Source organism: Megascapheus bottae, chromosome X, assembly GCF_031878675.1.
Source record: "Megascapheus bottae isolate mThoBot1 chromosome X, mThoBot2.hap1, whole genome shotgun sequence".
Classification (NCBI taxonomy): Eukaryota; Metazoa; Chordata; class Mammalia; order Rodentia; family Geomyidae; genus Megascapheus; species Megascapheus bottae.
Genome location: NC_143547.1, coordinates 94,996,741 through 95,024,246, shown reverse-complemented (window position 1 = coordinate 95,024,246; position 27,506 = coordinate 94,996,741). Strand labels below are relative to the sequence as shown.

General features: G+C 36.1%; 1 protein-coding gene across 3 annotated transcripts in view; it reads left to right on the top strand.

The window, feature by feature from the left end:
• Positions 1-25,708, top strand: part of Fgf13 (fibroblast growth factor 13) — a 450,817-nt gene extending 425,109 nt beyond the window's left edge. For all 3 annotated transcript variants that reach the window (XM_090325760.1, XM_090325758.1, XM_090325759.1), the window contains 2 exons: positions 21,523-21,721; positions 24,307-25,708. In XM_090325760.1, the coding sequence (XP_090181886.1) occupies positions 21,523-21,721; positions 24,307-24,443 (336 nt within the window). In that variant the 3' untranslated portion in view covers positions 24,444-25,708. The remainder of the gene's footprint in view (positions 1-21,522; positions 21,722-24,306) is intronic.
• Positions 25,709-27,506: the final 1,798 nt, after the last annotated feature.

The following is a 27,506-nucleotide window of genomic DNA, read 5'->3' as shown; positions in this document are numbered from 1 at the left end:
TCAAGGCTTCATGCTTCCTAAGCAGACATGCCTCCATGTATGTTTTATTTCTGATTGATATTTTATCTACTGGGACTCCGCATGGTATTTCAATATAAACACACAGCAAATCAAATCCAACTTCCCTTTATCTTCTTCCTCTATCTCCCATCTCTAGTAATCAATAACTCTCATAAGTTAGTGAAAGCATAAATTTAAAATACCATTAAGCCGGGCACAGTGGCTCATTCCGGTAATCCTAGCTACTAAGGAGGCTGAGATCTGAGGATCGAGGTGAAAAGCCAGCCAGGCACAATAGGACCTGAGGGTCTTATCGCCAATTAACCTCTAGAAAATGGGAAATGGGGCTTGGTTCAAGGGTAGGGTGGTAGCCTTGAACTGAAGAGCTCAGGGACAGCGCCCAGGCTCAGTTCATGCCCGAAAACACCCCCCCCCCCGCACAAAAAAATTATTATTAAGAAAAAATGGTAAAAAGACACAAAGAAAGATAAGCTTCATGGTTTCCCTCATGTATAACAATTAGTATATGTCTCAGACTCTCCTAGCAGAAGATCATAATAGCTCAAAAGCTATGTACATATGGTCATATAGTATGAGGCTAAGCAAAATGAAATCCAGGATGTGGAAACAAGAGGCTTATCTTTGTGATCATTGTTCTTTATGTACTATGTAAAGTTATTTCTTTTCTCTTTTCTTCCTCTTATGGTTTATCTCATGTTGTTACTATACCTTACTTTGGAACCTGGTATATTGTATATATATTTGTTTACTTGAGAAAAGGAAGGTAAAGGTAAAACAAGATGAGTGTGCGGGGGGAGGGAAAGTGGTAGAAAAACATGGGAAGGGGTATCAGTGTTCCAGAAGTAATGTACCCACTTCATGATGAATGTAACGATAATCCCTCTGTACATCACCCTGACAATAAAATAAAAATAAATTAGGAAAAATGATTAAAATGACAAAAATATAAAACTAAAAAAACTAGTATGGAGTTCCCTCCTGCTTTACTTAGACACAAAATAACTGTGTTTCATATGTACATATGTATATATATATACATATGTATATATGTATATATATTTAGACACAAAATATACCAAGTACCAAAGTCAGATACAGTAACAATATGAGGTAAACCATAGGGGAAAAAGAAAAAAAGAAATAACTTCACATAGTATATTAAGAACAACAATCACAGCCAGTCGGTGTGGCTCACATCTGTAATCTTAGCTACTGAGGAGGCTGAGATCTGAGGATCAAGATTCAAAGCCAGCCTGGGCAATACAAAATGGAGAGACTCTTATCTCCAATTAACCTCTAGAAAACTGGGAAGTGGGCTTGGCTGAAGGGTAGGGCTGTAGGCTTAAGCTGAAGAACTCAGGGACAATACCCAGGCCAAGTTCAAACCTCATGACCCACAACAACAACAACAAAAGAACAACAGTCACAAAGATAGACCTCTTGTTTCCATACCCTGGAGTTCATTTTGCTTAGCCTCATCCTGTACAGCCATATGTACATAGCTTTTGAGCTATGTGATACTCTGCTAGGAGAATCTCATTATAATTAATTTTTACAAATGAGAGAAATCATGGAGCCTAAGTTTCTTTCAGTCTGGCTTATTTCATTTACTATGATTTTTTTTCCATGTCTTTCCATTTCCTTACAAATGGTGTGATTTCAATGCTTTAAGTATTCACATATGTTAATTAAATCATCAGAATTATAGTATTTTCATTGGAAGCATCAATTCTTTAGTCAAATATAATGAATAAATATTTCTAAAATGTTGATATAAGGATTCTGTTTTTAAATATTAATAGCATGAAGATTTGTTGCTTTCAATGATTAATTACTTATTAGTATACTTTTCAAAGGTATCCTCTTTAGGTATTTCCTTTCATTTGCTCTCCCCACTTTTTAATAAATAAACGTGTTTAGTTCAAATGTTTATGTTATTATTTTCTTTGTGTAGACATACTGGTTAAAAATTATATATCAGTTCAGACCACAGTGAAAATAAAATCTCTTGATGACTCCATCCTAATAAGTGCCTAAAGGTTTTATGGAAAATCTAATTATTTAATAATTTGGAAGTATTAATCTCTTCAATCTACCAGGCCACTAAGATTCATGTATCTTCATGGAGCACTTTTTTTTTGTATAATTGTAGAGTAGCAGGCACTGTTCTAAATATGAGAATAGAACAATGAACAATATGGATTCTTGTGTTTGAGAAACTTAAATCCTAGAAGTGTACACACATAGTAAGCAAACAATTGCCTATATAATTTGCTGTATAGTGAATATGAGAGATCAAAGTAGCAGGGTTAGATAATATGGAGACTGAAGGTCTGAATAACATGGGAAGTTATTTGTGGGTGTTGGGTGGAGGTCATCTCAAGTTGCAAAAATGTTTACTACAGTTATAACTTATATGGTACATTATCTGGTGATAATGGACCACCGAGTCAATTGAGGAATGCTCTCCCAAGGAATCCACAAATTCCCCCCACTTCCCATATCCTCATTGATTTTGCTTTATTCCATAGCGACAGAATGGGGCATTTGCTTAATAGAATCAGCAAAAATGTATTGTTAGGAAAAATAGAAATGAGTACATTCATTTAACTCAGGCATGAGCTGTACAGCAAAACCAACACCCACTGAAATGAGTCAGGCCCATCTTCAGAAACCAAGGTAAGAACGTTATACCTTAAATGATGGTTCAGTAGCCATAAGAAAGCTGAGCATCATCCTGAGCATTTAATTTACCACAAGGCTGTGATTCTAGCGTAAGGAAATTGCTTATTCAAAATACAGCAAGCAACTGTGGCTAAACATTGAGTCTATTTAGATGAATACAATAAATGTTGCTAAGAGAACACATAATCTGCAGCCATTCTCACACAGTTTTTGTGTGGATGCATGTCCTCCAGTGACTTGCTGTTTGCACACTCATCTCTGTTTTATAATGGAAATTGTACTAGTCTGATATTTGTACTGAGTTAAACATATCAACTATAGTGGATTCATAGCTGATTAACCTGTTTACCATTCCTTTCTAATTGTAAAAAATGAAGTCCCTAATAAATGCCTGTTCCCTATAGAGCTTACAATAAAGCCATAGTTTTGAAGTTTTTAGTGTGTTTACTCATTCTTTATATTTTAATTTATTCTGGTCACTCATTTTATGGTTTCCTTGTGCCTTCATGTTCCATATGATTTCCACCTTATATAAACATTGTTTCTGTAGATGTGAGTTGCAGAGAGTTTAACTTAAGAGTATCAATTTTTGTTTTCCATCCCAAGAATTACCCTTTGGGCTACTTGTGGGAAGACACATGCTTAATTTTGAAGAGGTCATAATTGTTCAAATATATTTAGGCAAACAAGTATATGTGAGTAGACTGAAGAGACGATGATTGACTTGAATAAGAAACATTATCATAAGGTGCCATTTAGTCAAATTTATCTTTATATATCATTCAGAAGTGATATTGCATATTCTGTAGGACAACCAACATCACACAAGCCCTAATGTAACAAATTGTGCATTTGACTCTTTATATCATTTTTTCTGGACTCCAAAGTTCAACCTTGTTATATGAAGGACAGTATAGACCAGCTAATGACATCAAAAAAGGTTGATTGGATTTGAGCTGCATATATGTTGTTTCCTACTATTTCATGAACAAGTGACATTTCAGAGTCCATCAAAGCAGAATATTATCTCCTTGCCTCAATGTTAGGCTTCAGAGCAATAAAAAATGGGTCTGTCATGAGGCAGTAGAGAAAAGAACTGGACATTAAATCGACTCTCTTCTCCTTATCTTGGGCAGGAAAGGAAAATAATTTTCCTTCTGTTATGTCCTATTTCCTTGATGATAGTCACTTCTTCTTTAGCTTCCTGGGTTTATTTTAATTGTGAGGCAGCATTTTATTCACTTTTGCCTGGAGCGAAATAAGGAAGTTTAGTTCTAACGACTGATATCTCCCTGTAGGGTCATATCCTTCTCTGAGGAAGATGTGCTGTTTGCTTCCCTTAGTGTTGAGGGATAAAGTACAGCAACCTCCCACATTTAGTATAACTGAGAGATTAAAAAAGAGAAGCAATCCAACTGCTGGTGTGATTCATAAACAGATGATAGAACTTAGATGGTATGATTCGTTATCTACTAGTCATATACGCGTAGCTGAACCTTTGCATGGAATTAGTGTGAACCATAAGGTGAAGCATGGTTCTCTACATTTCTAATCCTAGCACTTGGAAAACTGAAGCAGGGGAATCATGAGTTCAAGGCTACTCTTGGGTACCTGACAAATTTCAGTCTAGCCTTGGCTGGTGAGCCCCTGTCTCTGAAAACAAACTAGAAGCATGAGTCATAAAAATATATTGTGAGCATTTAAAATTTTAATCCCACTTATTATCTTTAAGGTAATATATACAGTGTATTTGCCAGTATAGATTTTTCATCAGCATCCATCTGTTAAAAATTAGTAGGAGATAAATAATTTAGTTTCCGTCTGTTCAGATACAATTTCATTTCTCTGTACTTTGACGCTGTGAAAAGTTTTCAGAAATACTCAGTTATAAGGTACTTCTACATTCTAGCCAGAGCTGAGTCTGGAGGTTTGTGACATGCTGACATTTGACTCTTTCTCTGTGTACTGTGAAAAGAAGAGGTGCTGATTTATTAGCAAGTGACCTCGAGAAAGAATCACATGCCTGGTGGCAGCCTGTGCCCAAGCATACTGTCTGCTAGATCACAGTGTGGGGGACCATGGCAGGAGACAGCTGGAGTGTTTGAGAATTGCAAGTCATTTTTGCAAACTAAAAAAAATGATAATACAGAGCACCAGAAAGAAATTTAAGTGTTATTCATTGCACATTCCTTGTGACCTAATGAGTCTCAACTCTCTAATCAATGACTTTACCAGCATTTGAAGCACAAGAACTGGTTTGTGGGAGATCATTTCCCTTCATGTGAAAAAACAACAATTTTGTCTTCGTTTCATCCTGGTCTTATTTCTCCCTTCTGCCTTAAAATGAGGAATGTTATGCTGTGGTTGTAAGAAAGCAAGTGCCAGATTGTAGAGGGCCTTGAACGCCAGACCAGGGAGTTTGAATTTCATTCTGTAGGCAGCAGGGAGCCATTAAAAGACTTTTGAGCAGGAGGAATGTGAAACATTGGACTTAATTTGGATGCATGTTTAGTATAAAAGTGCAATGATAAGATATATTAAGGGAGTGTTACGGTTCAGTTTGCAGCATGGATATAACTGGAGGATTCATCTCTATAGCTTTCCAGTTTAGCTTTTATAGCATGCAGATTTTCAGAACAAGCTGTAAGAGCTCCTTGGTAAAAGGACAAAGTAAGAAATTGTTCATATGCTGTCGTTGAAAAGAGGGGGACTCTTATTAATCATCATCATAGATATGACAGAAAGAAGAGCCTGTTTTATTTGATTGAGTTCTTTGACATCAATTCTATAGTATATAGTTACCTTAAGTTTAAAATGCTTCCTGCAGGGATAATGTATGCAAATACTTTAACAGGCTACATTGTTGACAATGAAACCTGAAAGTTATTCCAAATAGGTAAGATTTGGACAAACTTCAAGTATTAATCTCTTCTATTCATTTTCATAGCCTATATTATATTATTTCATTCTGTTTTCACATATGATGACATATAGGTGACTGAAAATTGAAGTTTGCCTTTTTCAAAATGTAATGTCAACAAATCCTTTGGGAAAAAACACTAATATGAAATATAGCAGTTGAGGAAATATAGATCAAGCAGAATTAATTTTAAGTCATGCTACTAGAATTTAAATGATAGCTATATGTCTTGCATAAACAATCCTGCAAAGCATGTACTCTGGCTTCCTTGTAAGGTTTTCTACACACTACATAAATGTGGCAGGTCGAAAAGATAATCAACGGCATCACAGGTGATGACAATTGGCTGTTAAGGACTGTTGACTTGCTTCCTGTAACATCTAAGCCTATGTGTCCCTTGAGATTCAATTTCTCCTAGAGGCATTCGTATGTCCAAGTGTGTTGTTCCAATGACCTTTGACAGGACTTAGTTCTTTCAAAGCCTCAATTTCTTTTTTTCCAGAGTCACATGTAAATTGCACACAGGGATACCTCCCAGAAGAAATAGGATTTCACCTGCATCTGGTTCACCCAACAATACTAACTTTACAAGAGGCAGAATCCACCGAGTTTTGTCTCAGTTTTTATCCTGGGCTGCATATATAGCTAGGATTCAGGACAGAAAGTGTTTATTTTCCCATCCATCTTCCTCAATGAAGTCTTTGACAATAATTTCTCTAGGTCCCATGGAGTTTGGAATCTGAAGTATGTCAGGGTTTCCTTTCTCTGTATTCTCTGATGTTTCAGTCTGCATCATGTTTCACTGTGTGTTTCTCACACATGCACTTGAGTCCCAATAGATGAATTTATATTTCTCCTATATCTTCAGTAGTTTAGAAAGCACACTTTCATAAGGCTGCTTTGGAGTCATTCCTTTAAAAAAACTTGTGGTATAGAGGGAAAATTACTAGAGTGTGAAATAAAACAGAACAAGCTGATGTGCAGGTGTGAATATTTTAGATAAGGAGAATGGATGAATTTTGGCATGATTTGGGAGAATGTCAAGTAGACAGATTTCCACAAGATAAATGCAAAGTTGCTGCCCATTGTGGAGAAAGAAATGGCCAGAGGAATGGCTGGCTGCTTTGATTTTTGTTGTATTGAAATTCTTCTGGACCCAGGCATGGTGATGCACACCTGCAATTCCAGCTACTCAGGAGACAGAGATAGGAGGATCAAATTTTGAGACTATCTTGGACTAAAAATTGCTATGATCCTAACTGAAAAACAAGGTTAGACTGTTAGCTCACAGTTGTAATCCTAACCCTGGGTAAAAGTGCAGGGCACTAAACTCAAAACAAAGCTAAAATGGATGGAGCTTCAGGTAATGTGGTACAGAGCCTAAAAAGAAAAGCTCGAACCCTTAAGTCCAATTAAGACTACCTGATCGACAGTTTTGCATTCCAGAGAATATTCAGATAGCTGGTTGCCCTAAAAAAAGAAAGCATCAGCTGCCTTAAAGAGATTCCATTTTCCTGTGGAAGGAACTGCTTTCCTGGTCTAATTTCACTCTCCAACATGATCAAGCCCAGTTCCAATGTCTTAGCACCTCTAATGTCATTTCTTCAATACTAACAGTGCCTCTTAGAATAATTTTCTGAAAAGATCTACCAAAACCCATTACAGTCATTACTTTTGTTATTGCCATCATTGTTAACCTGTCCCTTGTCTGTCACTATAATGCCACAGGCATTCAAGTAGTTGTAGACAACGTGAAAAGTACATGTAGCTTAAACGTGAGGTACTGCTCAATCTTTCATTCCTGTTTCTATTAGTAGCCTACATCAAGAAATGAGAGGTAGAGATACAGTGGTTTAGAACAAAAGAAGTAAGGATAAATATGCCTTTTGTGCCTTAGTAATTAAGACAACACAGGGAAATGTCATTTGGCTCATTAATACTGGATTATTTAAAAAATCTCATTAATAGCATTGGGGCTCATTGATACATATAGTAATTGTAGTTTTCGACTTTCAGGCTATCTTAAAGTCTAAACTGAAAGCTTGTATATTGTTAGCTTTGAAAACAAGTGACTACTGAGATCATCTCTCCCACATACAGGTAATGTATATCATTAACCCCTTCCATAGCAATGAAAAGATCTGGACTGTCGTAGCAGAGGATTACAATAGCGCAAAAACTAGGTACATAAGGTCATATAGGATGAGGCTAAATGAAAATATCCAGGATATGGAAACAAGAGCTTTATCTTGTGTGATTATTGTTCTTAATGTACTATGTTATTTCTCTTCTCTTTTTATGCCCTTTGGTTAATCTCATATTGTTACTGTGTCTGACTTTGTTACCTGCTATATTGTATATAAGTTTGTTTATTCAAAATAGGAAAGGGAAGGGGAGAAACTAACATGATTAAGAGGGGTCGAGGGAGGGAAGTGGGGACAAAAACATAAGAAGGGGGATCAATGTATGAGAAGTAGTGAACCTACTATCTGGTGAATGTACCTGTATCCCCTTTATATATTACCTCAATAATAAAAAAGAAAATGGAAAAAAAGTGTTCTCTATCCAACAGAAATCAAAGTATAGTCCTCCAGGTTTCCTGAAGCACTCAAAGATTCTATGCACTGGCCTTGTGTATGACTTCAGTGTTAATAGGCCACCTGTCTTGAAGAAGCTTTTCAATTGATTTGGAGGAAAGAAACTTTCTCCTATGCGTAATGGTTAGATCTCTGGGAATTTTTTTCCCCTAAACTCCTAGTCCTTTTCATTCTCAGTCATCTGCTTGCAAAAGATGCAACGTATTAAGTGAGCTTGATCTCCTGTTGACTACAGTCCTTCAGATCACATCCTGAAGTTATTACACTGAGAAGCACTGCTGCCAATGAGAAAGTTCCTAAGGAACTAAATGTTCATCTATTGGACACTCATTAATTCTAACCAGCTAAAAATCAGGAAGCTTTATTTTTAGAAATCATTTCTGAAACTTGTGATTCATCTTTCAAAATACATAGGGCAGCCTGGTTATTCAAAGAGTGGATGTGGTGGTGCAAAGTTGCAATCCCACCTAGTCAGGAGGCAGAGATTGGGAGAATTGTGGTTTGAGGCTAGCTTGGGCAGTGGTAATGAGAACTTTATCGGGAGATTTCTACTAAACAATGATAACAATGCACAGTTTACCTTCTTTAACTGATTGATAAAACATAAAATTGTAATTCTTAGTGGAGCAGCCAGTAATGTTTTTGTGTTTAGCTTATTTTACTTAACAGTATACTCTCTACATGGATTTCATCCTTTTAAAATATGGATATTATTCCACTTTATACAAGTGCACATTTGTTTGTCTTTATCCATTCAGTAATTAATAGTAATGTTATTTCTTTTTCTCCTCATTCTGCCCAACAATTGTTTCCTTCTTTTGGTAACATAGCCATTCTATGTGTGTGTGTGTGGGGGGGGTGTTCTTTTCCAGGACCTTGAACTGGGACCTGGGCACTGTCCCTGAGATTCTTATTCTCAAGGATACTGTTCTACCACTTGAGCCACAACTCCACTTCTGCCTCTTTTGATAGTTATATGGAGATAAGAGCCTCATGGACTTTCCTGCCTGGGCTGGTTTTGAACTTCAATCCTCAGATCTCAACCTTCTGATTAGCCAGAATAATAGGTGTGTGATAAAGATAACTAGCTGGTAATAGCCATTCTTATTTCAGGAGATAATATCTCATTGTGGCTTTGGCCTGAGTTTTCCTGATCATTAATGATGGTGGACATTTTTTTAAATGCCTGTTGGCCATCTGTATGCCTTCTCTTGGAGGAATGGCTATATAGCAATATTGTCCAATAATGTGGTTCTTTATTTGATTTGGCCTATTTATGATTCAAGTTCCTAAATATTGTAGATATCAACTTTTGTCACATATTTAGTTGTAAAATATTCTTCCAATCTGTAGGTTGTATCTTCTCTCTGATAGTTATTGCCTTTATTGTGTAGAAGCTTTAAAATTTGATGTAATCCCATTTGTCTATTTTATTTTTTGCCTTCTTCCCTGTGCTTTTAGGATCTTGTTCGAAAGGTCCATGTCTAGTGTTTTTATAGCCCTCAAGCTTTCCCCCTGTGTTTTCTTCCACTAGCTTCATCTTTTGAGATTTCATATTTGTCTTTTTTTAAACAAGAGTAGTATTGTTATTTTTACTATAGAATCTTTTATCTCTTTGATTACATTTATTCCTAGATATTTTCAGGTATGGTATCTATTGAAAATGCTTTGTTGATCATGCTTTAGATCAGTGAACAGCAATGCATATTGATTTCAAATTTTATCCATACTTTTGCTACTTTTATTTATTAGTTCTAACAAGTTTCTGATAGAAATTGTATTTTAAACATGTAAGATCTTATCTATAAACAGTGAAATGTTTACATCAGCTTTTTCAATTCTGATGTCCTTTATATATGTCTCTTTTTTCCATATATTTTTATTGTAATTAATAGAAGGGTTACATTACATTCACCAGATAGAAGGTGCATTACTTCACAAACATTGATACCCTTTCTCATGTCTTGGTCCCTAATTTCCCTCCCCCCACCCATGCCCCTCATTTTGTTTTCCCCCCTTCCCTATTCTACTTCAAATAACCAAATATATCAGATAACAAGGTAAAATTCTATAACAATATGAGATAACCAAGGGACAACAAAAGAGATGAGAGATAACATAGTATGTTAAGGACAAAATCACTCATTATATGGCTTTTTTTCTATAGCCTGGAGGTCCTTTCATTTAGTGTCATACTAAATGGCCTTATGTGTATCTAGGTTTTGCTGTATTGTAAATCTCTGCTGGAGAGCCCAAGGTTTCTACTGAAAATCATGCTTTTTATATAATGACAGAAATAACTCTTTTGGCCTTCTATATGAGATGCATTACATTTGTTTAATTTCTTTTTTTCCCTTGTTTATTTCAGTAAAGTTTTATATAAAACAAATTATATTTTAAATTATGACAGCATGAACAAACCAATTCATGACATTGTTTATAGAAACACGAAAGTCTAGAACAATAATCTAAATAAACACTGGGACTCAAATATAGTCATATCTCCTAATTCTGATCCACAGGCCACTGGACTGTTTTCAGTATATTCCTCATTAGTGAACTAGATTTTGTTTATGAAGACCCAAGAAAAAAACAACAATACCCTTTTGGTGTATTTTGTGGGATTGTCAATAAGGTAAATTAAAATGACTGTGAGATAGCTTAGAATGTAAAAATGTTACCAGGAAGTAGAGTGTAGCCATATGGGGAAAAGTTTTCCTATGTTCATATTGGTACTTTCTGGTTTTTTAAAACAATTTATTAGCCAATCCTAGATGTACAGTGGGGGATTTTTTCTTTTTTCTTTTCTTTATTATCAGAGCAATGTATAGATGGTTACATTTACATTATTAAGGTATATTACTTATTTTTAAAACATATTTTATTATATTTTATTATCATACTGATGTAAAGAGGGGATACAGTCACATTCGTCAGGTAGTGAATATATTACTTCTTGAACATTGTTACCCCATCTCATGTTTATCTCCCACTTTCCCTAGCCCTACTCCCTCCCAGATTGTAGAGTACATTTCCAACATATTGTCCTGTGAATATTGCTATTTTTTAATTTACTTTTTATTGTAATTAATAGAAGGGTTAAATTATATTCACCAGATAGAAGGTGCATTATTTCACATACATTGATATCCTTTCTCATGTCTTGGTCCCCATTTCCTTCCTCCCCACCTCCGCCCCTCATCTTGTTTTCCTCCCTTCCCTATCCTATGTCAAATAACCAAATACGCATATATCCAATATATCCGATAACCAGGTGAAATACTGTAACAATATGAGATAACCAAGGGACACCAAAAGAGATGAGAGATAACATTAAGGACAATCACTCATTATATGGATTTTGTTTCTATATCCTGGAGGTCCTTTCATTTAGCATCATTCCATATGGCCTTATGTATCTAGGTTTTATCCTACTGTCAATCTCTGCTAGGAGAGCCCAAGGTTTCTACTGATTATGACAAATGAGGGAAACCACTAAGCCTATGTTCCTTTTAGTCTGGCTTACTTCACATAATATGATTTTTTTCTAAGTCTTTCCATTTCCTTACAAATGGGGCAATGTCAGTCTTTCTGAAAGCAGCATAGAATTCCATTGTATATAAATACCACATCTTGTTGATCCACTCATCAACTGAGGGGCATCTGGGTTGGTTCCATATCTTCCCTATGGTAAATAGTGCTAAAATGAACATTGTTGTGCTAGTGGAATTAGTATGTCCTTGTTTCTGGACAATGGGGTAAATGCCTAGTAGTGGAATTGCTGGGTCCTAGGGGAGCTCTATGTTTAGTCTTTTGAGGAACTGCCGTACTACTTTCCATAGTGGTTGAACGAGTTTGCACTCCCACCAACAATGTAGTAGTGATCCCTCCTGGCCACATCCTCTCCAGCATCTGTTGTTATTAGATTTCTTATATATATATATTATTGTAATTAATAAAAGGGTTACATGATATTTGCGAGATAGAAGGTGCATTAATTCACATACATTGATACCCTTTCACATGTCTTGGTCCCCATTACCCTCCCCCGCACCTCCCCATCTTGGTTTTCTCCCCTTCCCTATCCAATTTCAAATAACCAAATACAAATGTATCCAATATATCAGATAACAAAGTGAGATACTGTAACATTATGATATAACCAAGGGACAGCAAAAGAGATGAGAGATAACATAGTACATTAAGGACAACAATCATTCATTATATGGCTTTTGTTTCAATATCCTGGAGGTCCTTTCTATTAGCTTCATACTATATGGCCTCCAGCATCTGTTGTTATTAGTTTTCCTGATCCTGGCCATTCTAACTGGAGTTAGATTTCTTGATCCTGGCCATTCTAACTTGAGTGAGGTGGAATCTTAGAGTTGTTTTGATTTGCATTTCTTTTATGGCCAGAGATATCGAGGATTTCTTCATGTGTCTATAGGCCATTCTTATTTCTTCTTCAGAGAAGAGTCTCTTTAACTCATTGGCCCATCTTTTAATGGGATGGTTGTTTCTTTGGAGATTAGTTTTGGAGTGATTCAATTTTTTGAGCTGTTGATATAGTTTAGATATGAGGCCTTTTTCTCTTAGTGAAGATCTTCTCCCACTCTGTAGGCTTTCTAGTTAATTTGCTAGCTCTGTCCTTTGCTATACAGAAGCTCTATAGTTTAATGCAGTCCCACTTATCCAGACTTTCTCTGATTTGTTATGTTTCTTGGTCCTTATCAAGAAAGTTTCGACCAGTGCCAAGGAGACCTAATATATCTCTTATTCCTTCTTGTAAAGTTTTCAGGGTATCTGCTTTTACCTCGAGGTCTTTGATCCATTTGGAGTTAATCCTGGTGCAGGGTGATAAAGAAGGATCCAACTTTAGTTTTCTGCAGGTGCTTAACCAGTTCTGCCAGCACCACTTGTTGAAGAGGCTGTCTTTCTTCCATTCTATTTATTTTTGGCTCCTTTATCAAAGATTAGGTGGCCATAGGTTTGTGGATTAATATCTGGGTCCTCGGTTCTAATCCACTGGCCTCTTCTTGTGCAAGTACCAAGCTGTTTTGGTCACTATACCTCTGTAATAGAGTCTAAAGTTTAGTATTGAAATTCCTCCTACACTGTTCTTTCTGCTAAGAATTGTTTTTGCTATACAGGGTCTTTTATTATTCCATATGAAATTTTTGTTTGCCTCTTCTATTTTTTTAAGGAATTACATTGGGATATTGATGGGTATTGTGTTGAATTTGTAGATAGCCCTTGGCAAGATTGTCATTTTCACGATGTTAATTCTTCCAATCCAGGAGCATGGGAGGCTTTTCCATTTCCCCAGTTCTGCTTTAATTTCCTTTTTCAGGGTTTTAAAGTTTTCATCAAAAAGTTTCTTTACATTCTTAGTTACGATAATTCCTAGGTACTTTATTTTCTTTGAGGGTATTGCAAAAGGAATTACTTTCCTGATTGTTGCCTCATACCATTTTTTGTTGGCATAGAGGAAGGCAGTTGATTTTTTCATATATTTTTTATTGTAATTAATAGAAGATAGATGGTGCATTAATTCCCATACATTGATACCCTTTCACATGTCTTGGTCCCCATTTCCCTCCCCCCCACCCCCACCCCTCATCTTGTTTTCCCCCCTTCCCTATCCAATTTCAAATAACCAAATACAAATATATCCGATATATCAGGTAACAAAGTGAGATACTGTAACAATATGAGATAACCAAGGGACAGCAAAAGAGATGAGAGATAATTAGGACCTTAAGAAGAACAACAATCATTCATTATATGGCTTATGTTTCTATGTCCTAGAGATCCTTTCGTTTAGCATCATACTATATGGCCTTTTGTATCAAGGTTTTGCTCTATTGCAAATTTCTGCTAGCAGAGCCCAAGGTTTCTACTGATTATAACAAATGAGGAAAACCATTGAGCCTAAGTTCCTTTCAGTCTGGCTTACTTCACTTAATATGATTTTTTTAAGTCTTTCCATTTCCTCAAATGGGGCAATGTCATTTTTTTCTGACAGCAGTGTAGAATTCCATTGTGTACAAATACCACATCTTGTTGATCCACTCATCAACTGAGGGACATCTAGGTTGGCTCCATATCTTTGCTATGGTAAATAGTGCTGCAATGAACATTGTTGTGCTGGTGGATTTAGTATGTCCTTGTTTCTGGATAATTGGGTAAATGCCAAGTAGTGGAATTGCTGGTTCATAGGGGAGGTTTATGTTTAGTCTTTTGAGGAACAGGCAGTTGATTTTTGAGAGTTAATTTTATACCCTGCTACCTTGCCAAAGTTTTGAATCAGCTCAAGCAGCTTGTTGAGAATATTGCTGTTCAACTGGTCCATCCTTATGCTTGCTAATTATCAAGTGGACTTTTAGGTCATTCTGTGGTATGGTGTGTCCTGTGGCCCATTTTTTTATTAAAGGATTTATTAACATTGATTTTACATTATATTTCAAATGACATGTTTAACAAACAAGTGTTCAGAAATGGAATCTCTATATACTGAGGCCCATTTTTAACACCTCACTTTTTTAGTGCTTTGGCTTGAAGCATCGCAGCAATTTCAATGTCCTATGAACGAAAATGGAAGGAGCTGAACAGATTTCTGTAAACCAGAATTAGAGGAGAACACTAAGGGAAGAGTAATTCATGTGCAGTCCTCATTTGGTTCAGAATTTATATTCTTCTGTGTTAATAAAACACACACAGGCATATCTTTTCCTCATAAATTGATTATATGTTTTAAAAAAACATCGATAATAAAAGAGAATTTATTTTGGCCTTGTTTCCTGGGCATGTATTATGAAAAGCAATCCTATATTTCATTTTTGTGGAGCTTTGTAATTTTTAGGGTTTCTTTCATATAATATACATCCTCTCTCACTCTGGATCCTTGTGAAAGAACCTGATAAAGTCAGCAGAGCTCGACTTTTCTTTAATCTTAAAGTAATTGTACAAGGGGGATGTCATTTAACAAAGCAGCATATGAATGCAATCTATCTTGATCAGCATCATCCCCTCCAATGAACTCATCCCCCTTAGATCCACTCCTTCCCTTACATTTCTTAATTTTATCGTATATACAGTGAATTCTTTTTTTTTTTGCCAGTCCTGGGCTTGAGCTCAGGGCACTGTCCTTGGACTTTCTCAAGGCTAGAGCTCTACCACTTGAGCCTCAGCACCACTTCTGGCTTTTTTCTATGTATGTGGTACCGAGGAATCGAACCCGGGTCTTCATGCATGCTAGGCAAGCACTTTAACCACTAGGCCAAACTCCCGGCCCCTATACAGTGAATTCTTGGCTTCATTTCCCCCCGCCCCTTTCACTATCGACCCCTAAGTCCTTGTCCCACCCCCCTTGCAAGTACCCATTTGTTGGTGCTTATTTTGTTTGGCTCTCAAATAGAACTAGACTTTTGTTCACAGTCTTTTGTCTTAAACCTCGGGTCAGAAGAATTTAATTGAAATGTTTAACTATTTCAAGATCCAAAGACCAAGAGTATATATTGTGTGCCTAATTGACTATTTCCCAGTTGCCAGGAAATTTTTTATTCTTATTTTTAGAGTAAGCACATTTCTACCTTGATTACTCTCTTTCTTCCCTCCTTTCATGTCTTCCCCTCCTCTTTACCTCTTTTTATCTTTCCCCCTTCTCCACTCTCTCCACTTTTTGAATAGAATTTATATGCAGACAACTTTTCCCCTTTGTATTACCTGTTCTTTCTGCCCTAACAAGCCAGGTATGATGTGTCTGTGTTCCTTATTATAAAAGACCTGTGTTACTCTGGAAGATGTAGTACTATATTTAACACTTTTATGAATTCATTTAATGGAGCTTTCAACATCTCTCCATGCTGTTTCTCATTTTATATCCATCTATTTCGTCCCATGGGTATTGATCATGTATCATTGTACCAGGAGCTGCCCACAAGCATCTGATAATCCAGTGGATATCTGAGTGAACAAGCCATCCTCTTTTTATTTTGCTTGCAAAAGCATGCTGCAAAGCATGAACATTGATTCCCTCTTCCCCAACCTGTCCCTTTCTATGCTTTGAACTCAGTAATAATGAAGTTTATTCACATCACATATGCCCAGGGAGAGAACATCAAAGACCTGAATACAATAATTAATCCTGGGTTTTGAGATCCCTGAGGGAGGGGCAGACTCTCCAGTGAATATTGGTTGTTAGAGTGTCATTCCCATGGGTATAATTTATGTTTTAAAATTCCATTTATATTTTTAAGAGTTGAAAATTTGATTTTTATCTGCATATGATTTTCAATAGGCTAGGGAATAGTTGGCTCCTACAAGTCAGACTTGCTGAGATAACCTGCTCCTTTTAAATTTGGAAAATTAATTATCACCAGAATATGGCTCAGAATGAGAAGAATAACCGTTGGTATTGCTGGTAATTTGCTAAATTAGTTGGAGGATAAGGCCACTGAAAATGTAGCTCAAAGAGAGAAGGGACAGGAGGGAATTGGAAGCTCTGAGGAAAGATTAGATAAGTTGAAATATGTTTCTAGCACATGCTGAAAAGAGAAAGTCCTGTTTCTCGGTCTCCTCTCAGAATTTCTTTTATAACGTTCACTCATATGTATGAGCTATTTTTTGACTCTGTGATCTAAAAATATTTCATGTGCATAGAACCAAATATATTGGCAAACAGTATCCATACCTGGATATGTTCCTTGTAAGTAGTACACACATTGTGTGAAAGATGATACATATTGTGTGATATTTTCATCCTATACGTGGTAATGCCAGTTTATTGATGGACAACATCAGTTGACTCTTTACTGCCTCTGGACCCAAGGGAATAAGTGCAGCTCATTTTGAAATCTTGCTTTGGAATGCAATGTGTTAAATGGAAACATTTGTGGTCTACAGTTCAGTCATCAAAGCTTCTCAAACCCTGCTGGGAGACCTGGACTGAAATGAAACATTGCCATCCTTGCAGTGGTATCACAGTTAAAAACAGAAGAGCAGGAGAAATGGACGAAAATATCTTATTAAGGCTTGTGTTTTCCAAACTAGAAATTTTCATCAGGAATTGGTGTGTGTTTTTAGATACGCAGATTGTTTGAGGTACTAAGACACTTCTGACCTGGTGGTAGATTGCTTGCCTAGCATGCACGAAGATTTGGATTTGATTCCTTGGTACCACATACACAGAATAACCTGGAAGTGGTGCTGTGGCTCCAGTGGTAAAGATCTAGCCTTGAGAAAGCCCAAGGAAACTGCTCAGGCCCTGAGCTCAAGCCCCAGGACTGACAAAAAAGAGAATTATTTCTCTTTCAATAGTGGAAATAAATTGGCAAAAAGTAGTGTTAGATTTTACTTCTAGATCCATAGGTTCTGTGAAGGTGGAGTTCTCATTTCCTACTGAAAACATAATCACTATTACTAGATGAAATAGATACTACAGACATATTATTCAATATTCAATAAGAAGATACCTTCCTTGAGCCTTAAAGGGAGATGATTACACAGAAGAAAGATATTAGGGACATATTATTTCATGAGCTAAAGACATTGTTTCTCCAAAAAATACAGATAAGCAAGAAACTTTTAAGATAAATCAGTGCATGGAAGATTCTAAGATACAAGGCACTTTTTTTTGGTTGGTCCTGTGGCTGAACTCAGGGCCTGGTCGCTGTCCCTGAGCTCTTCAGCTCAAGAGCTCTACCACTTGAGCCACAGTGCCACTTCTGGTTTTCTTGTGGAAAATCAGAGATAAGAGTCTCACGGACTTTCTTGCCTGGGTTGGCTTTGAACCGTGATACTCAGATGTCAGCCTTCTGAGTAACTAGGATTACAGATGTGAGCCACTGGCACCCAGCTACAAGGCATCTTTTATTTTGTACTGCCAAAGAATTGCTTAGTGATTGTGCACAGACTGTTACATCTCTTAAACTCATTCATGAATTTTAACAGGAGATATTTACCTAGTGCTTAAACTAGTAGCACAGTGATTACTATCTTCATTCTTGCCAAGACCATTATGGAACCTTCTTGTATGCACTAGTAAGCTTGAGCAAGCATCTGCAAATCCATCAAAGTTGGTTTTTTTCCTTAGCATATGTCTGCCTGTTCTCCTTCAAATAGGGTTTCCCCCGCTTGGGTCACATCCAACTCCAATGAATCATTGGTAAGACAAGGACATGCAACTCCACCTCATCCCCTTTAGGTAGGCCATCCAGTATTGGGCAGCATGCTCCCATTTTATAACATTTGGTAAAAAGCAAGCCCCTTCTGCCAACCCAATTCCAATACTCAATAGCATCAGTGTCACACAGAGAACAGAATACGTCTTTCCTTGTTTCAACTTTCTTTTTTTTTGGCCTCATTTTCCTCTCTCTCTACTTAGTTTGAGTCCAAATTTAGTATGGATGACTAAGAAATTGCCAGGATGTAACAGAGCATTCAGTTCATTGAGTCCTTTTTTGTGTGTGTGTCATTTTCCAATAGTTGTAACGATTGCCAAGTTTTCCTCCTAACATTGTAGGCGCTATGTTATTCTTAACAGATATTAAATCACCCTTTGCAGAATCTGTCCATACAATGACAGCCTTGTACATATGGTGATTTTATTCTGTTGTATTAAGGAAATTCCCTTCAGATTTTTTCACTGGTTAATAGTGTCTTGTCTGAATTCCAGTGTTTGAATAATAATATCTGAAATTACAATTCTACAATCAGTAATACACTGATCCAGTATCCAAGTGATCTGCCATGAGCCAGCCATTATGAGCTATCATTTTAAGGAGGGGAAAGATTTTTGGAAATAAATAAGACAAGTATCCTGGCCATCGAAGGCTAATTATAGTCCTTGTTAAAGATATATAGATTGATTTTAAGACCACAGATATGGGTATAACCAATTCTTAGGCAATGAGACAAAAATCAATGGACTAGGAAATATAGGAATGAGATGAATGGCATCTGGGAAGGCACACAGGGTTCTGACAACACTGGAAGGCATGATAGTGATGGAATACTAAAGAATTTTAGTGCCACATTAAATCATTTTTATTCCTACTATAGGCTAGGAAAGGTGAAATTATCAAAAGTTCCTGAGGAAGAGATTTTTTTTCTAGTCCTTGGGACTGAACTCAGAGCATGAACACTGTCCTTAGGCTTATCTCAAGGCTAATGCTCTACCACTTGAGCCACAGCACCACTTCAGACTTTTCGATGTACTTGGTCCCATGAAATCAGACCCAGGTCTTGGTATGTGCTAGAGAAGCACTCTTGCCACTAGGACAAATTCCTGGCTTCAAGATTTTTTTTTCTTTAGGAAGGAAAGTTTTCCAACAGTGGAGGAGAGATGAGGTGGAAAAATTATCTTAATAGCTGAGGGAACAAAGCATGAGGGCATACAGAATATTAATAGCAATTACAATGGAAGGTGAAGATTGTGGATCCTGAGTTGGAGAACATTTGAATGAAAGCAAATGTCCTATGAAATTTTAACTTTAATTTTAATGTATTATTTACTTGTGAAATTTTCACATCATACAAGTTTATAATGCATCATTAATAATTGTGTATGAAATGAACAAATGAATGCTACTATTACCCAAGATGCTAAATGCAGCACTTTTGAGAGACCTACCCTTACAATGCACATTATTTATTGACTAAGTATATATTGTTTATGCAGCTAAACAGTATTACCCACCTTGATCTCATATATTATTTACCAGATTTATTTTCCATTGCTTCCTGAAAGTTACAAAATTAATATCTTTGCAATCCTTATCATTAGAGGAAATTTGTACATTATAGTCAAATTTCTTTGTAGGCATGCCCATGTTTGCCTATGGACTTTTCACAGTGCACAAACAGAACTCTAACTTCTTACGGCAGGTACTTATACTAGAATTGTATTTCTCCCCGAGAAGGTTGAATTTGTATGAATCCTAGGCAGATGTAACAAAGATACAGCTACACGAAAACAAAACAAAACAAAAAACAACTTATAGATATTTCTCCCCATGTACTCTAGTAACCAAATGGAGAAATCAGTCAAATCACTGCCTGAAGGAGAGTTTATGGATTCCAAGAAAAGAGGAAAGAAAATTCTTAGGTGCTTAACTTTTAGAGGAAAAGCTGAGAAATATCTTCCTTTGCTGGAGTGACTTCGAATGCTTCAGAACATTTTGCTCGGCCGGTATATACAGATTAGAAGGATAGCCATTATGAAAATGAAGAAACTGTTTTTAAAAAGACTGGTGGCAGAGGTAACATGCAATATATGCTTTCAAATGATTTGGTGATTCTATCAAAATGTGATAAAAGCATAGTGAAATTAGCAAAAATCTTGTAGCACCATGGATTATCTCTATTGAATGTACTCCAGTTACCATTTTCCTCATTATCCCTCACTCCAAGTGGACACACTGATATTCTGTAGATTAGTTATACTTTAAAATCTTCTGTTCCTTCCATTTGTCTTATAAATGGTCATTTTTGTGGTTGCTTATTGCATGCTTATGTGCATACCACGCAGAAGCTAAAAAGAAAGTGGTAAGGATTTCCCTAAAACATTCTGTCATGTTTGGAGCCCTTCATTTGAATTGGCTCAGTTCTAAGGAAACATGACAGAAAATCACATTCCAAGGTTCAAATTCCCCAGGGCTGCTGTCTCATGTCTGGTTGTAGAATTACTGTAAATTCCTTGCTTTTATATTACTTTAAGGTAAGGATGGAGTGAGGTGGGGACTTCTTTTCCCTTGGGAAAGATCAATGATCTTTTAAAAAATCAATTTCGTTTACGTGAGAGTTAAAAAACAAAACAGTTTTTCTTTGTAGCATCCTTTTAGAAGCAAAAGCAATGACACTCGATTTAGCCTCAGGCATCTGACTACCATAATGTATAATAAATCACTCTAGAATCCATGAAAAGTAAGTACAAAGATTGAATGTTTATTTTTTCTATATTTGTACTGAATAATGTTGCATATGACCTCTTGGGCTTCTCTTTTCATCCCTTGGCTCTTGCATTTTTACAGTATAATATACTTATGTGGTTAGTTATTATCTTTCCTCTACTTACTAAAAAGAAAGCCAATCATTGATCAGTATGACTTCTTCCTAAAGCATTGTGTGATGTGTTACATAGTCTGTTGCATTCCAATAATACTTGTTATACTACTAAAACAGGGCACTGGAGTTTATACATTTTAACTAAATATATCCTATAATCTTTAAAGGCAATTTCTTATTGTTCTACATGAAATTCATTAATCATCAAGAGTTGTTTATTTGTTTTCATTGCAGGAGCATTTCACACCTGAGTGCAAATTCAAAGAATCAGTGTTTGAAAATTATTATGTGACATATTCATCAATGATATACCGTCAACAGCAATCAGGCCGAGGGTGGTACCTGGGTCTGAACAAAGAAGGAGAGATTATGAAAGGCAACCACGTGAAGAAAAACAAGCCTGCAGCCCATTTTCTGCCCAAACCACTGAAAGGTAAATTTGATTCTGTAGGAATTATGGCTTGTGTTATAAAATATAGTCACTTTAATTAAGTTTTTACTACACCATCAAAAGTGGAACTTAGTTTTATATTAAGGCACTTACAAATGTACAAACATTTATAGTCTTCAAAATCATGAATGCAGCAATGTAAAAAAATCATGTAGATTAAGGCATTGACAGTAGCATCTACTTATTGTGATTTTTATTTTTCCAGTAGAACATATATGTTTAGAACATTATTTAGATTGAAGTAGTCAACATTCCAACTCAGGATAGCTCAGAATCTCAAATTACATGAAAAATAGTAGCTGTGAGAAACACAGGTGTTAAAATGTATGTAGGCCTAGAGTTTGGCCTAGTGGTAGAATGCTTGCCTAGCATGCATGAAGACCTGAGTTTGATTCCTCTGTATCACATACATAGAAAAAGCCAGAAGTGGTACTGTGGCTCAAGTGGCAGAGTGTTATCCAAGAGCAAAAAGTGTCCAAGGACAGTGCTCAGGGCTGAAGCCCCAGGACTGGCAAAAAAAATTAAAAAATAACATTGAGATACTACTTCACCCCAGTTACAATGGCCATTATCAAGAAATCTAATAACAGATGTTGATAGGGATGCAGCCAGAAGGAAACTCTACTACACTGTTGGTAGGAGTGCAAACTCGTCCAACTACTATGGAAAGCAGTATGGCGGTTTCTCAAAAGACTAAACATAGAGTCCCCTATGACCCAGCAATCCCACTCTTGGGCATTTACCCAAATGTCCAGAAACAAGGATATACTAAACCCATTAGCACAACGATGTTCATTGCAACATTATTTACCATAGAGAAGACATCAACCAACCCAGATGCCCCTCAGTAGATGATTGGATCAACAAGATGTGGTATTTATACACAATGGAATTCTATACTGCCATCAGAGAGAATGATATTGTCCCATTCATATGGAAAGACTTGGGAAAATGTCATATTAAGTGAAGTAACCATAGGCTTCAAGGTTTCCCTCATTTGTAATAATTAGTATAGGTCTAAGGATTTTCTTAGCAGAGGATTACAATCGCTCAAAAGATATATGCATATGGTCATATAGAATGAGACTAGGCAAAATGAACTCCAGGATACAAAAACAAGAGATTTATCTTTGTGGTGGTTGTTCTTAATGTACTATGTGAAGTTATTTCTTTTCTTTTTTCCTCCCTTATGTTTTATCCCCTGTTGTTACTGTATCTGACTTTCCTACCTAGTGTATAATATATACATTTATTTGCTTATTTGAATTAGGAAAGGGAAGGGAAAAATCAAGATGATGAGACTAAGGACAAAGGATAAAACAATGTAAAGTGATAGAAGACAATATGTTGGAAGTGAACTTTATAACTTGGGAGGTGCTGAGGGGAGGAAAAATGGGAGAAAAACATTGGAAGGGGTATCTGACGAAAGTAACTATAATGCCTCTATACATCACCCTGAAAATAAAAATGAAATTGAAAAAAAATGTTAGAAATGTGAACAATAGGAATAGGCCATAGATGATAATGATTTTTAGAAGTATTAGGGCATATTAGAGAAAGGATAGAAAACACAGACAGACAGTAATACCTCACAGACATTATCTAGGCTGGGACTGTAATATGGATTTAATGTAGGGAAAGATAAAAAAACATAATAATGAGTTTTCCAGCTCCTCTTGCTAACAAGGTCCAAGACTGAGCTTCCAATTTCACAGAATGATAGTGAAATGATGAAATATTCACTGTGCCTCAAATTTATCTATAAAATATGAATAAGTGTTTTATATAGTATGATTATATGTGTGGATTAATTGACATTATATATGTAGAGAATTAATAATATCTAGTGTAAGTGCTTCACAAGGATAAGCTAGTATTTTTATATATAACACAACAATATTATTACCATTGTCTTAAAAATGATACTAAAACAGCCAATTATAGAGTTTCATTTTCAACTGATAGAAGCCAGTGTTTTACCATAATATTTTATTAGCACAGTATATAGTACATCATGTTTAAATTTCTAAGAGCTTTACGAAGTGCATTTTCATTAAACTTCCCATATATAATTATAAATAGAAGTTAGGCATTCAAATACACAGTACCACACTAAGATGACATTTTCCTTAATTTAATCTCATTCATTCTCTACTAAATACATGAAAACCACATTTTGCATGTTTGCTTTATTGCATAAAAGCCCAGTTAAGTAGAAGAACATTAAGGACCGCTCTGGAATATCCATTAACAATGATTTTCTTTTATTCTTATTTTCTTTTTCATTTTTATGTTGATTTTTATTAATATCTAAGAACTGTTATGAATATATATGTGTGCACAAATGTATATGTGTGTATACATATATGTCACATACAAGATATTTAGAAATAAGTACATACAATGGAGTAACAAATTGAGCACATTAACTTAACACATTGCCTCCCATACCTACTAATTTTGTCATGAGTGTGCTTAAACTAAATTCTTTTAGCAACTTTCAAGAATAGCGTATACAGAACTGTCCATTTGAAGCCCTTTTACCACTCTCCCAATATATTTTTCAGTGGCCATGTACAAGGAACCATCACTGCATGATCTCACGGAGTTCTCCCGATCTGGAAGTGGGACCCCGACCAAGAGCAGAAGTGTCTCCGGCGTACTGAATGGAGGCAAATCCATGAGCCACAATGAATCAACGTAGCCAGTGAGGGCAAAACAAGGGCTCTGTAACAGAACCTTACCTCCAGGTGCTGTTGAATTCTTCTAGCAGTCCTTCGCCCAGAAAGTTCTAATTTGTCAGTGACGTTTACCAAACAAACAGGCAGAGTTCACTATTCTATCTGCCCGTAGACCTTGTTATAATCCATACTAAAGCCCCATAAAAATTTAGAGTGAGCTTGTGCAAAAGAATACCATGCATTATCAATGAACTAAATATGGGAGAAGGACTGCCAAATTTTCTCATCATCTCATCTATACTTTGGGGATGACAAACCAAAAAACAAAGTTATTCACAGCACTAATGCTGATTAAAATTTGTTCCCCAACCAAGAAAATCTAAAAGACCAGAGTCATTCTTAAAACAAAACAAACAAAAAAGAAGCAAAACAAAATTCTCTGCTTAAATGTTTGTGGAAGCAAACAAAATTATGTGAACTGTGTTGTTTTCTTGGCTTAATGTTTTCTATCTCTGCTTGATTCAGTGTACTCTTTACTTTCATATAGCTCAACTTCCCAGTTTCAGAAGTTCAATGGTTCTATTGACTCTATGTCACTTAATCCAAATTATCCAAATTCAGGGTTGAATCTGAATTGGCATCTCAGGCTCAAGGTAACAGTGTTCTTGTGATCTGACCTTTTCTTTTCACTAGATTTGTAGTAACTGGTCAAGTTCTGTGCTGTATTTTGTGCGTAGAAATTGAGTTTTATAGTCAGCCCCAGACAGTAAAGATAAATTAAAAAGAAAATCTTCCTCCTCAAATGTAGATTTCTCTTAATTCCATTTGTGTATAATGTTAAACTATTGTTGTGGCTTCTTGTGTAAAGGCAGGAACTATGGAACTGCGATGTCTTCTGTGTTGTTAAAATAAAAAATGTTTCATGTGTATATCTATGAGTCCTTTTGTCATTGTATTTGGCACGTGATTATTGTGTACAAGGAAATACTAAGACTGGTAACCCCTAAACAACATATATTATACTTGCTACTGGAAAAGTGTTTAAGACTTAGCTAGGTTTCCATTTAGATCTTCATATCTGTTGCATGGAAGAAAGTTGGAATCTTGGCATAGAGTTGCATGATATGTAAGATTTTGTGCATTAATAATTGTTAAAATCTGTGTTCTAAAAGTGGACATAGCATGTACAGGCAGTTTTCTGTCCTGTGCACAAAAAGTTATAAAAAAAAGTTGTTTAATATTTGTTGTTGTATACCCACATACGCACCGAATAAACTCTTTATATTCATTCAAAGAAAAAATTCCTTGAGTATGTATTTATTGAGTATGCATTACATATTATCAAATATATCAGAAATTGGAGTTACATAAGGAATTTTTGTAGATAATGACACTGCCTTTAAATAACCTAAAGTCTAGACATTCATGTTAACATAAACATTTTATCAAATGTAGGTTAGCCTTACGACACTAGTTTGGTACTGAGGAAATCTCGTTGCTGTTTAGGGACTAAAATTTTCAGTGGAAATCTAAGCTGTACTGTTCTGATTATACTACTACTTTAACCTTCTTCTTCAACCATTCCTGTCCTTTGGGAGAGAAAATACATGATTAAATATCTGAACTCCATTTCACCTCTAAGAGCTAAATGAAAATGTATAGATTGGCATTTAATGTTTTTACTCTACATCCCCTAAGGTGCCCTTGGCTGATGATGCATACTTTGGAAGACTGGTAGAACAGACCAACCATAATCAGTGCTTTAATAGGGTATGTGTCAAATAGTTACTGTGGCCCAAGAAACATTCTTCTGCAAAGAGAAGAGGCTGCTTAGTCCCAAGATGATTGGACCAGATTCAGTATTAGATCTGTACCCAGTTCTACCCAGTTACCATGTGATTTCATCTGAAGCCATCTTTCTCCTCCTGCAACTGTGAAGTGCATGTCCATGAGGTGAGGCTGGCTGCATATATTGGATCTTAGGAGTTTTTGTAACATGCTTTAATAACCAATAGACTGACCAAACACCTCTCTCTATTAAGTGTATCTAATATCTAGCAGTAGAGAGATGTGTCCCTATATTGAGTCCCTCTTTCTCCAAGAAATTTAAGGTTCTTGACTAGTTTGTTTGCTTGCTTTTTCCACCATTCAGAAATGAAGTATATAGTGTGGTGAAACTGAATCGGCATTGTGATCATTCAGGAAAAATTGACATAAATAGGAATTTGACATAAATATCCGGGAAAAGTCCTTCATGCATCCTTTTTTCAATGTACTCTAGTTGTTCTAAATAGGTGATGATTTCAAGAAAATAGTAAATAAATGTTTCTCATCTTATTTTTATACGCATTTGTTGCTGTGCACAAATGCCCTACAATAGCCCTGATGGAGAATATTAGACCTACTACATGCTTATGAAATTTTAGAAGAGCATATTTTCAAATAATGTTGGAGAACACTTTAAATGATTAATGTTCAAGCCTTTGCACCTATCGGGACCTTCTGGAAGATGTAGAAAACTCCAATTACGACCCCTCACCTCCACTACCTTCTTCCAAACCAAATTTCTGACAGAGTAGATCTGAGGTGAGGTCTATTCAAGAGCCGGTGTTTCTAACAAGTTCCTGAGTGGACTTGAGACTGCCAATCGTAAAGCAGCACACTATGGTCTGCTGGTCTTGAATTTTTGTACTCAGATGATCCCCTTCTTCAGCCTGTGAGTAACTGGGACCACAGGCATGTACCACCATGTCTGCTTTCTATGAGATCATTCTTGAGGAAATTTTCAGTTTTAGAATTCTGACCTAACCAGATCTCAATCCTATATCTACTTTCTTTTAGTTTTAATTTCAGACTGCTTCCTATCTTTCGCCTAGACACTTTACATACATGCAAGCATATGGACACAGAGACAGAGTGATGTGCTTCTGAAAAGACTCAGTGATGCTCTGTTCTTATCCTCTAGGAGATTGACCATGTTCCATAAGTCTACTGGAAAAGCTAAATTATAAAGCTGGGCCTTTCTGGTTTGGGAAGCTGTCCTACCTGTAGTGAAACTTGTGCACATTAACAAGTATTACCCAAGG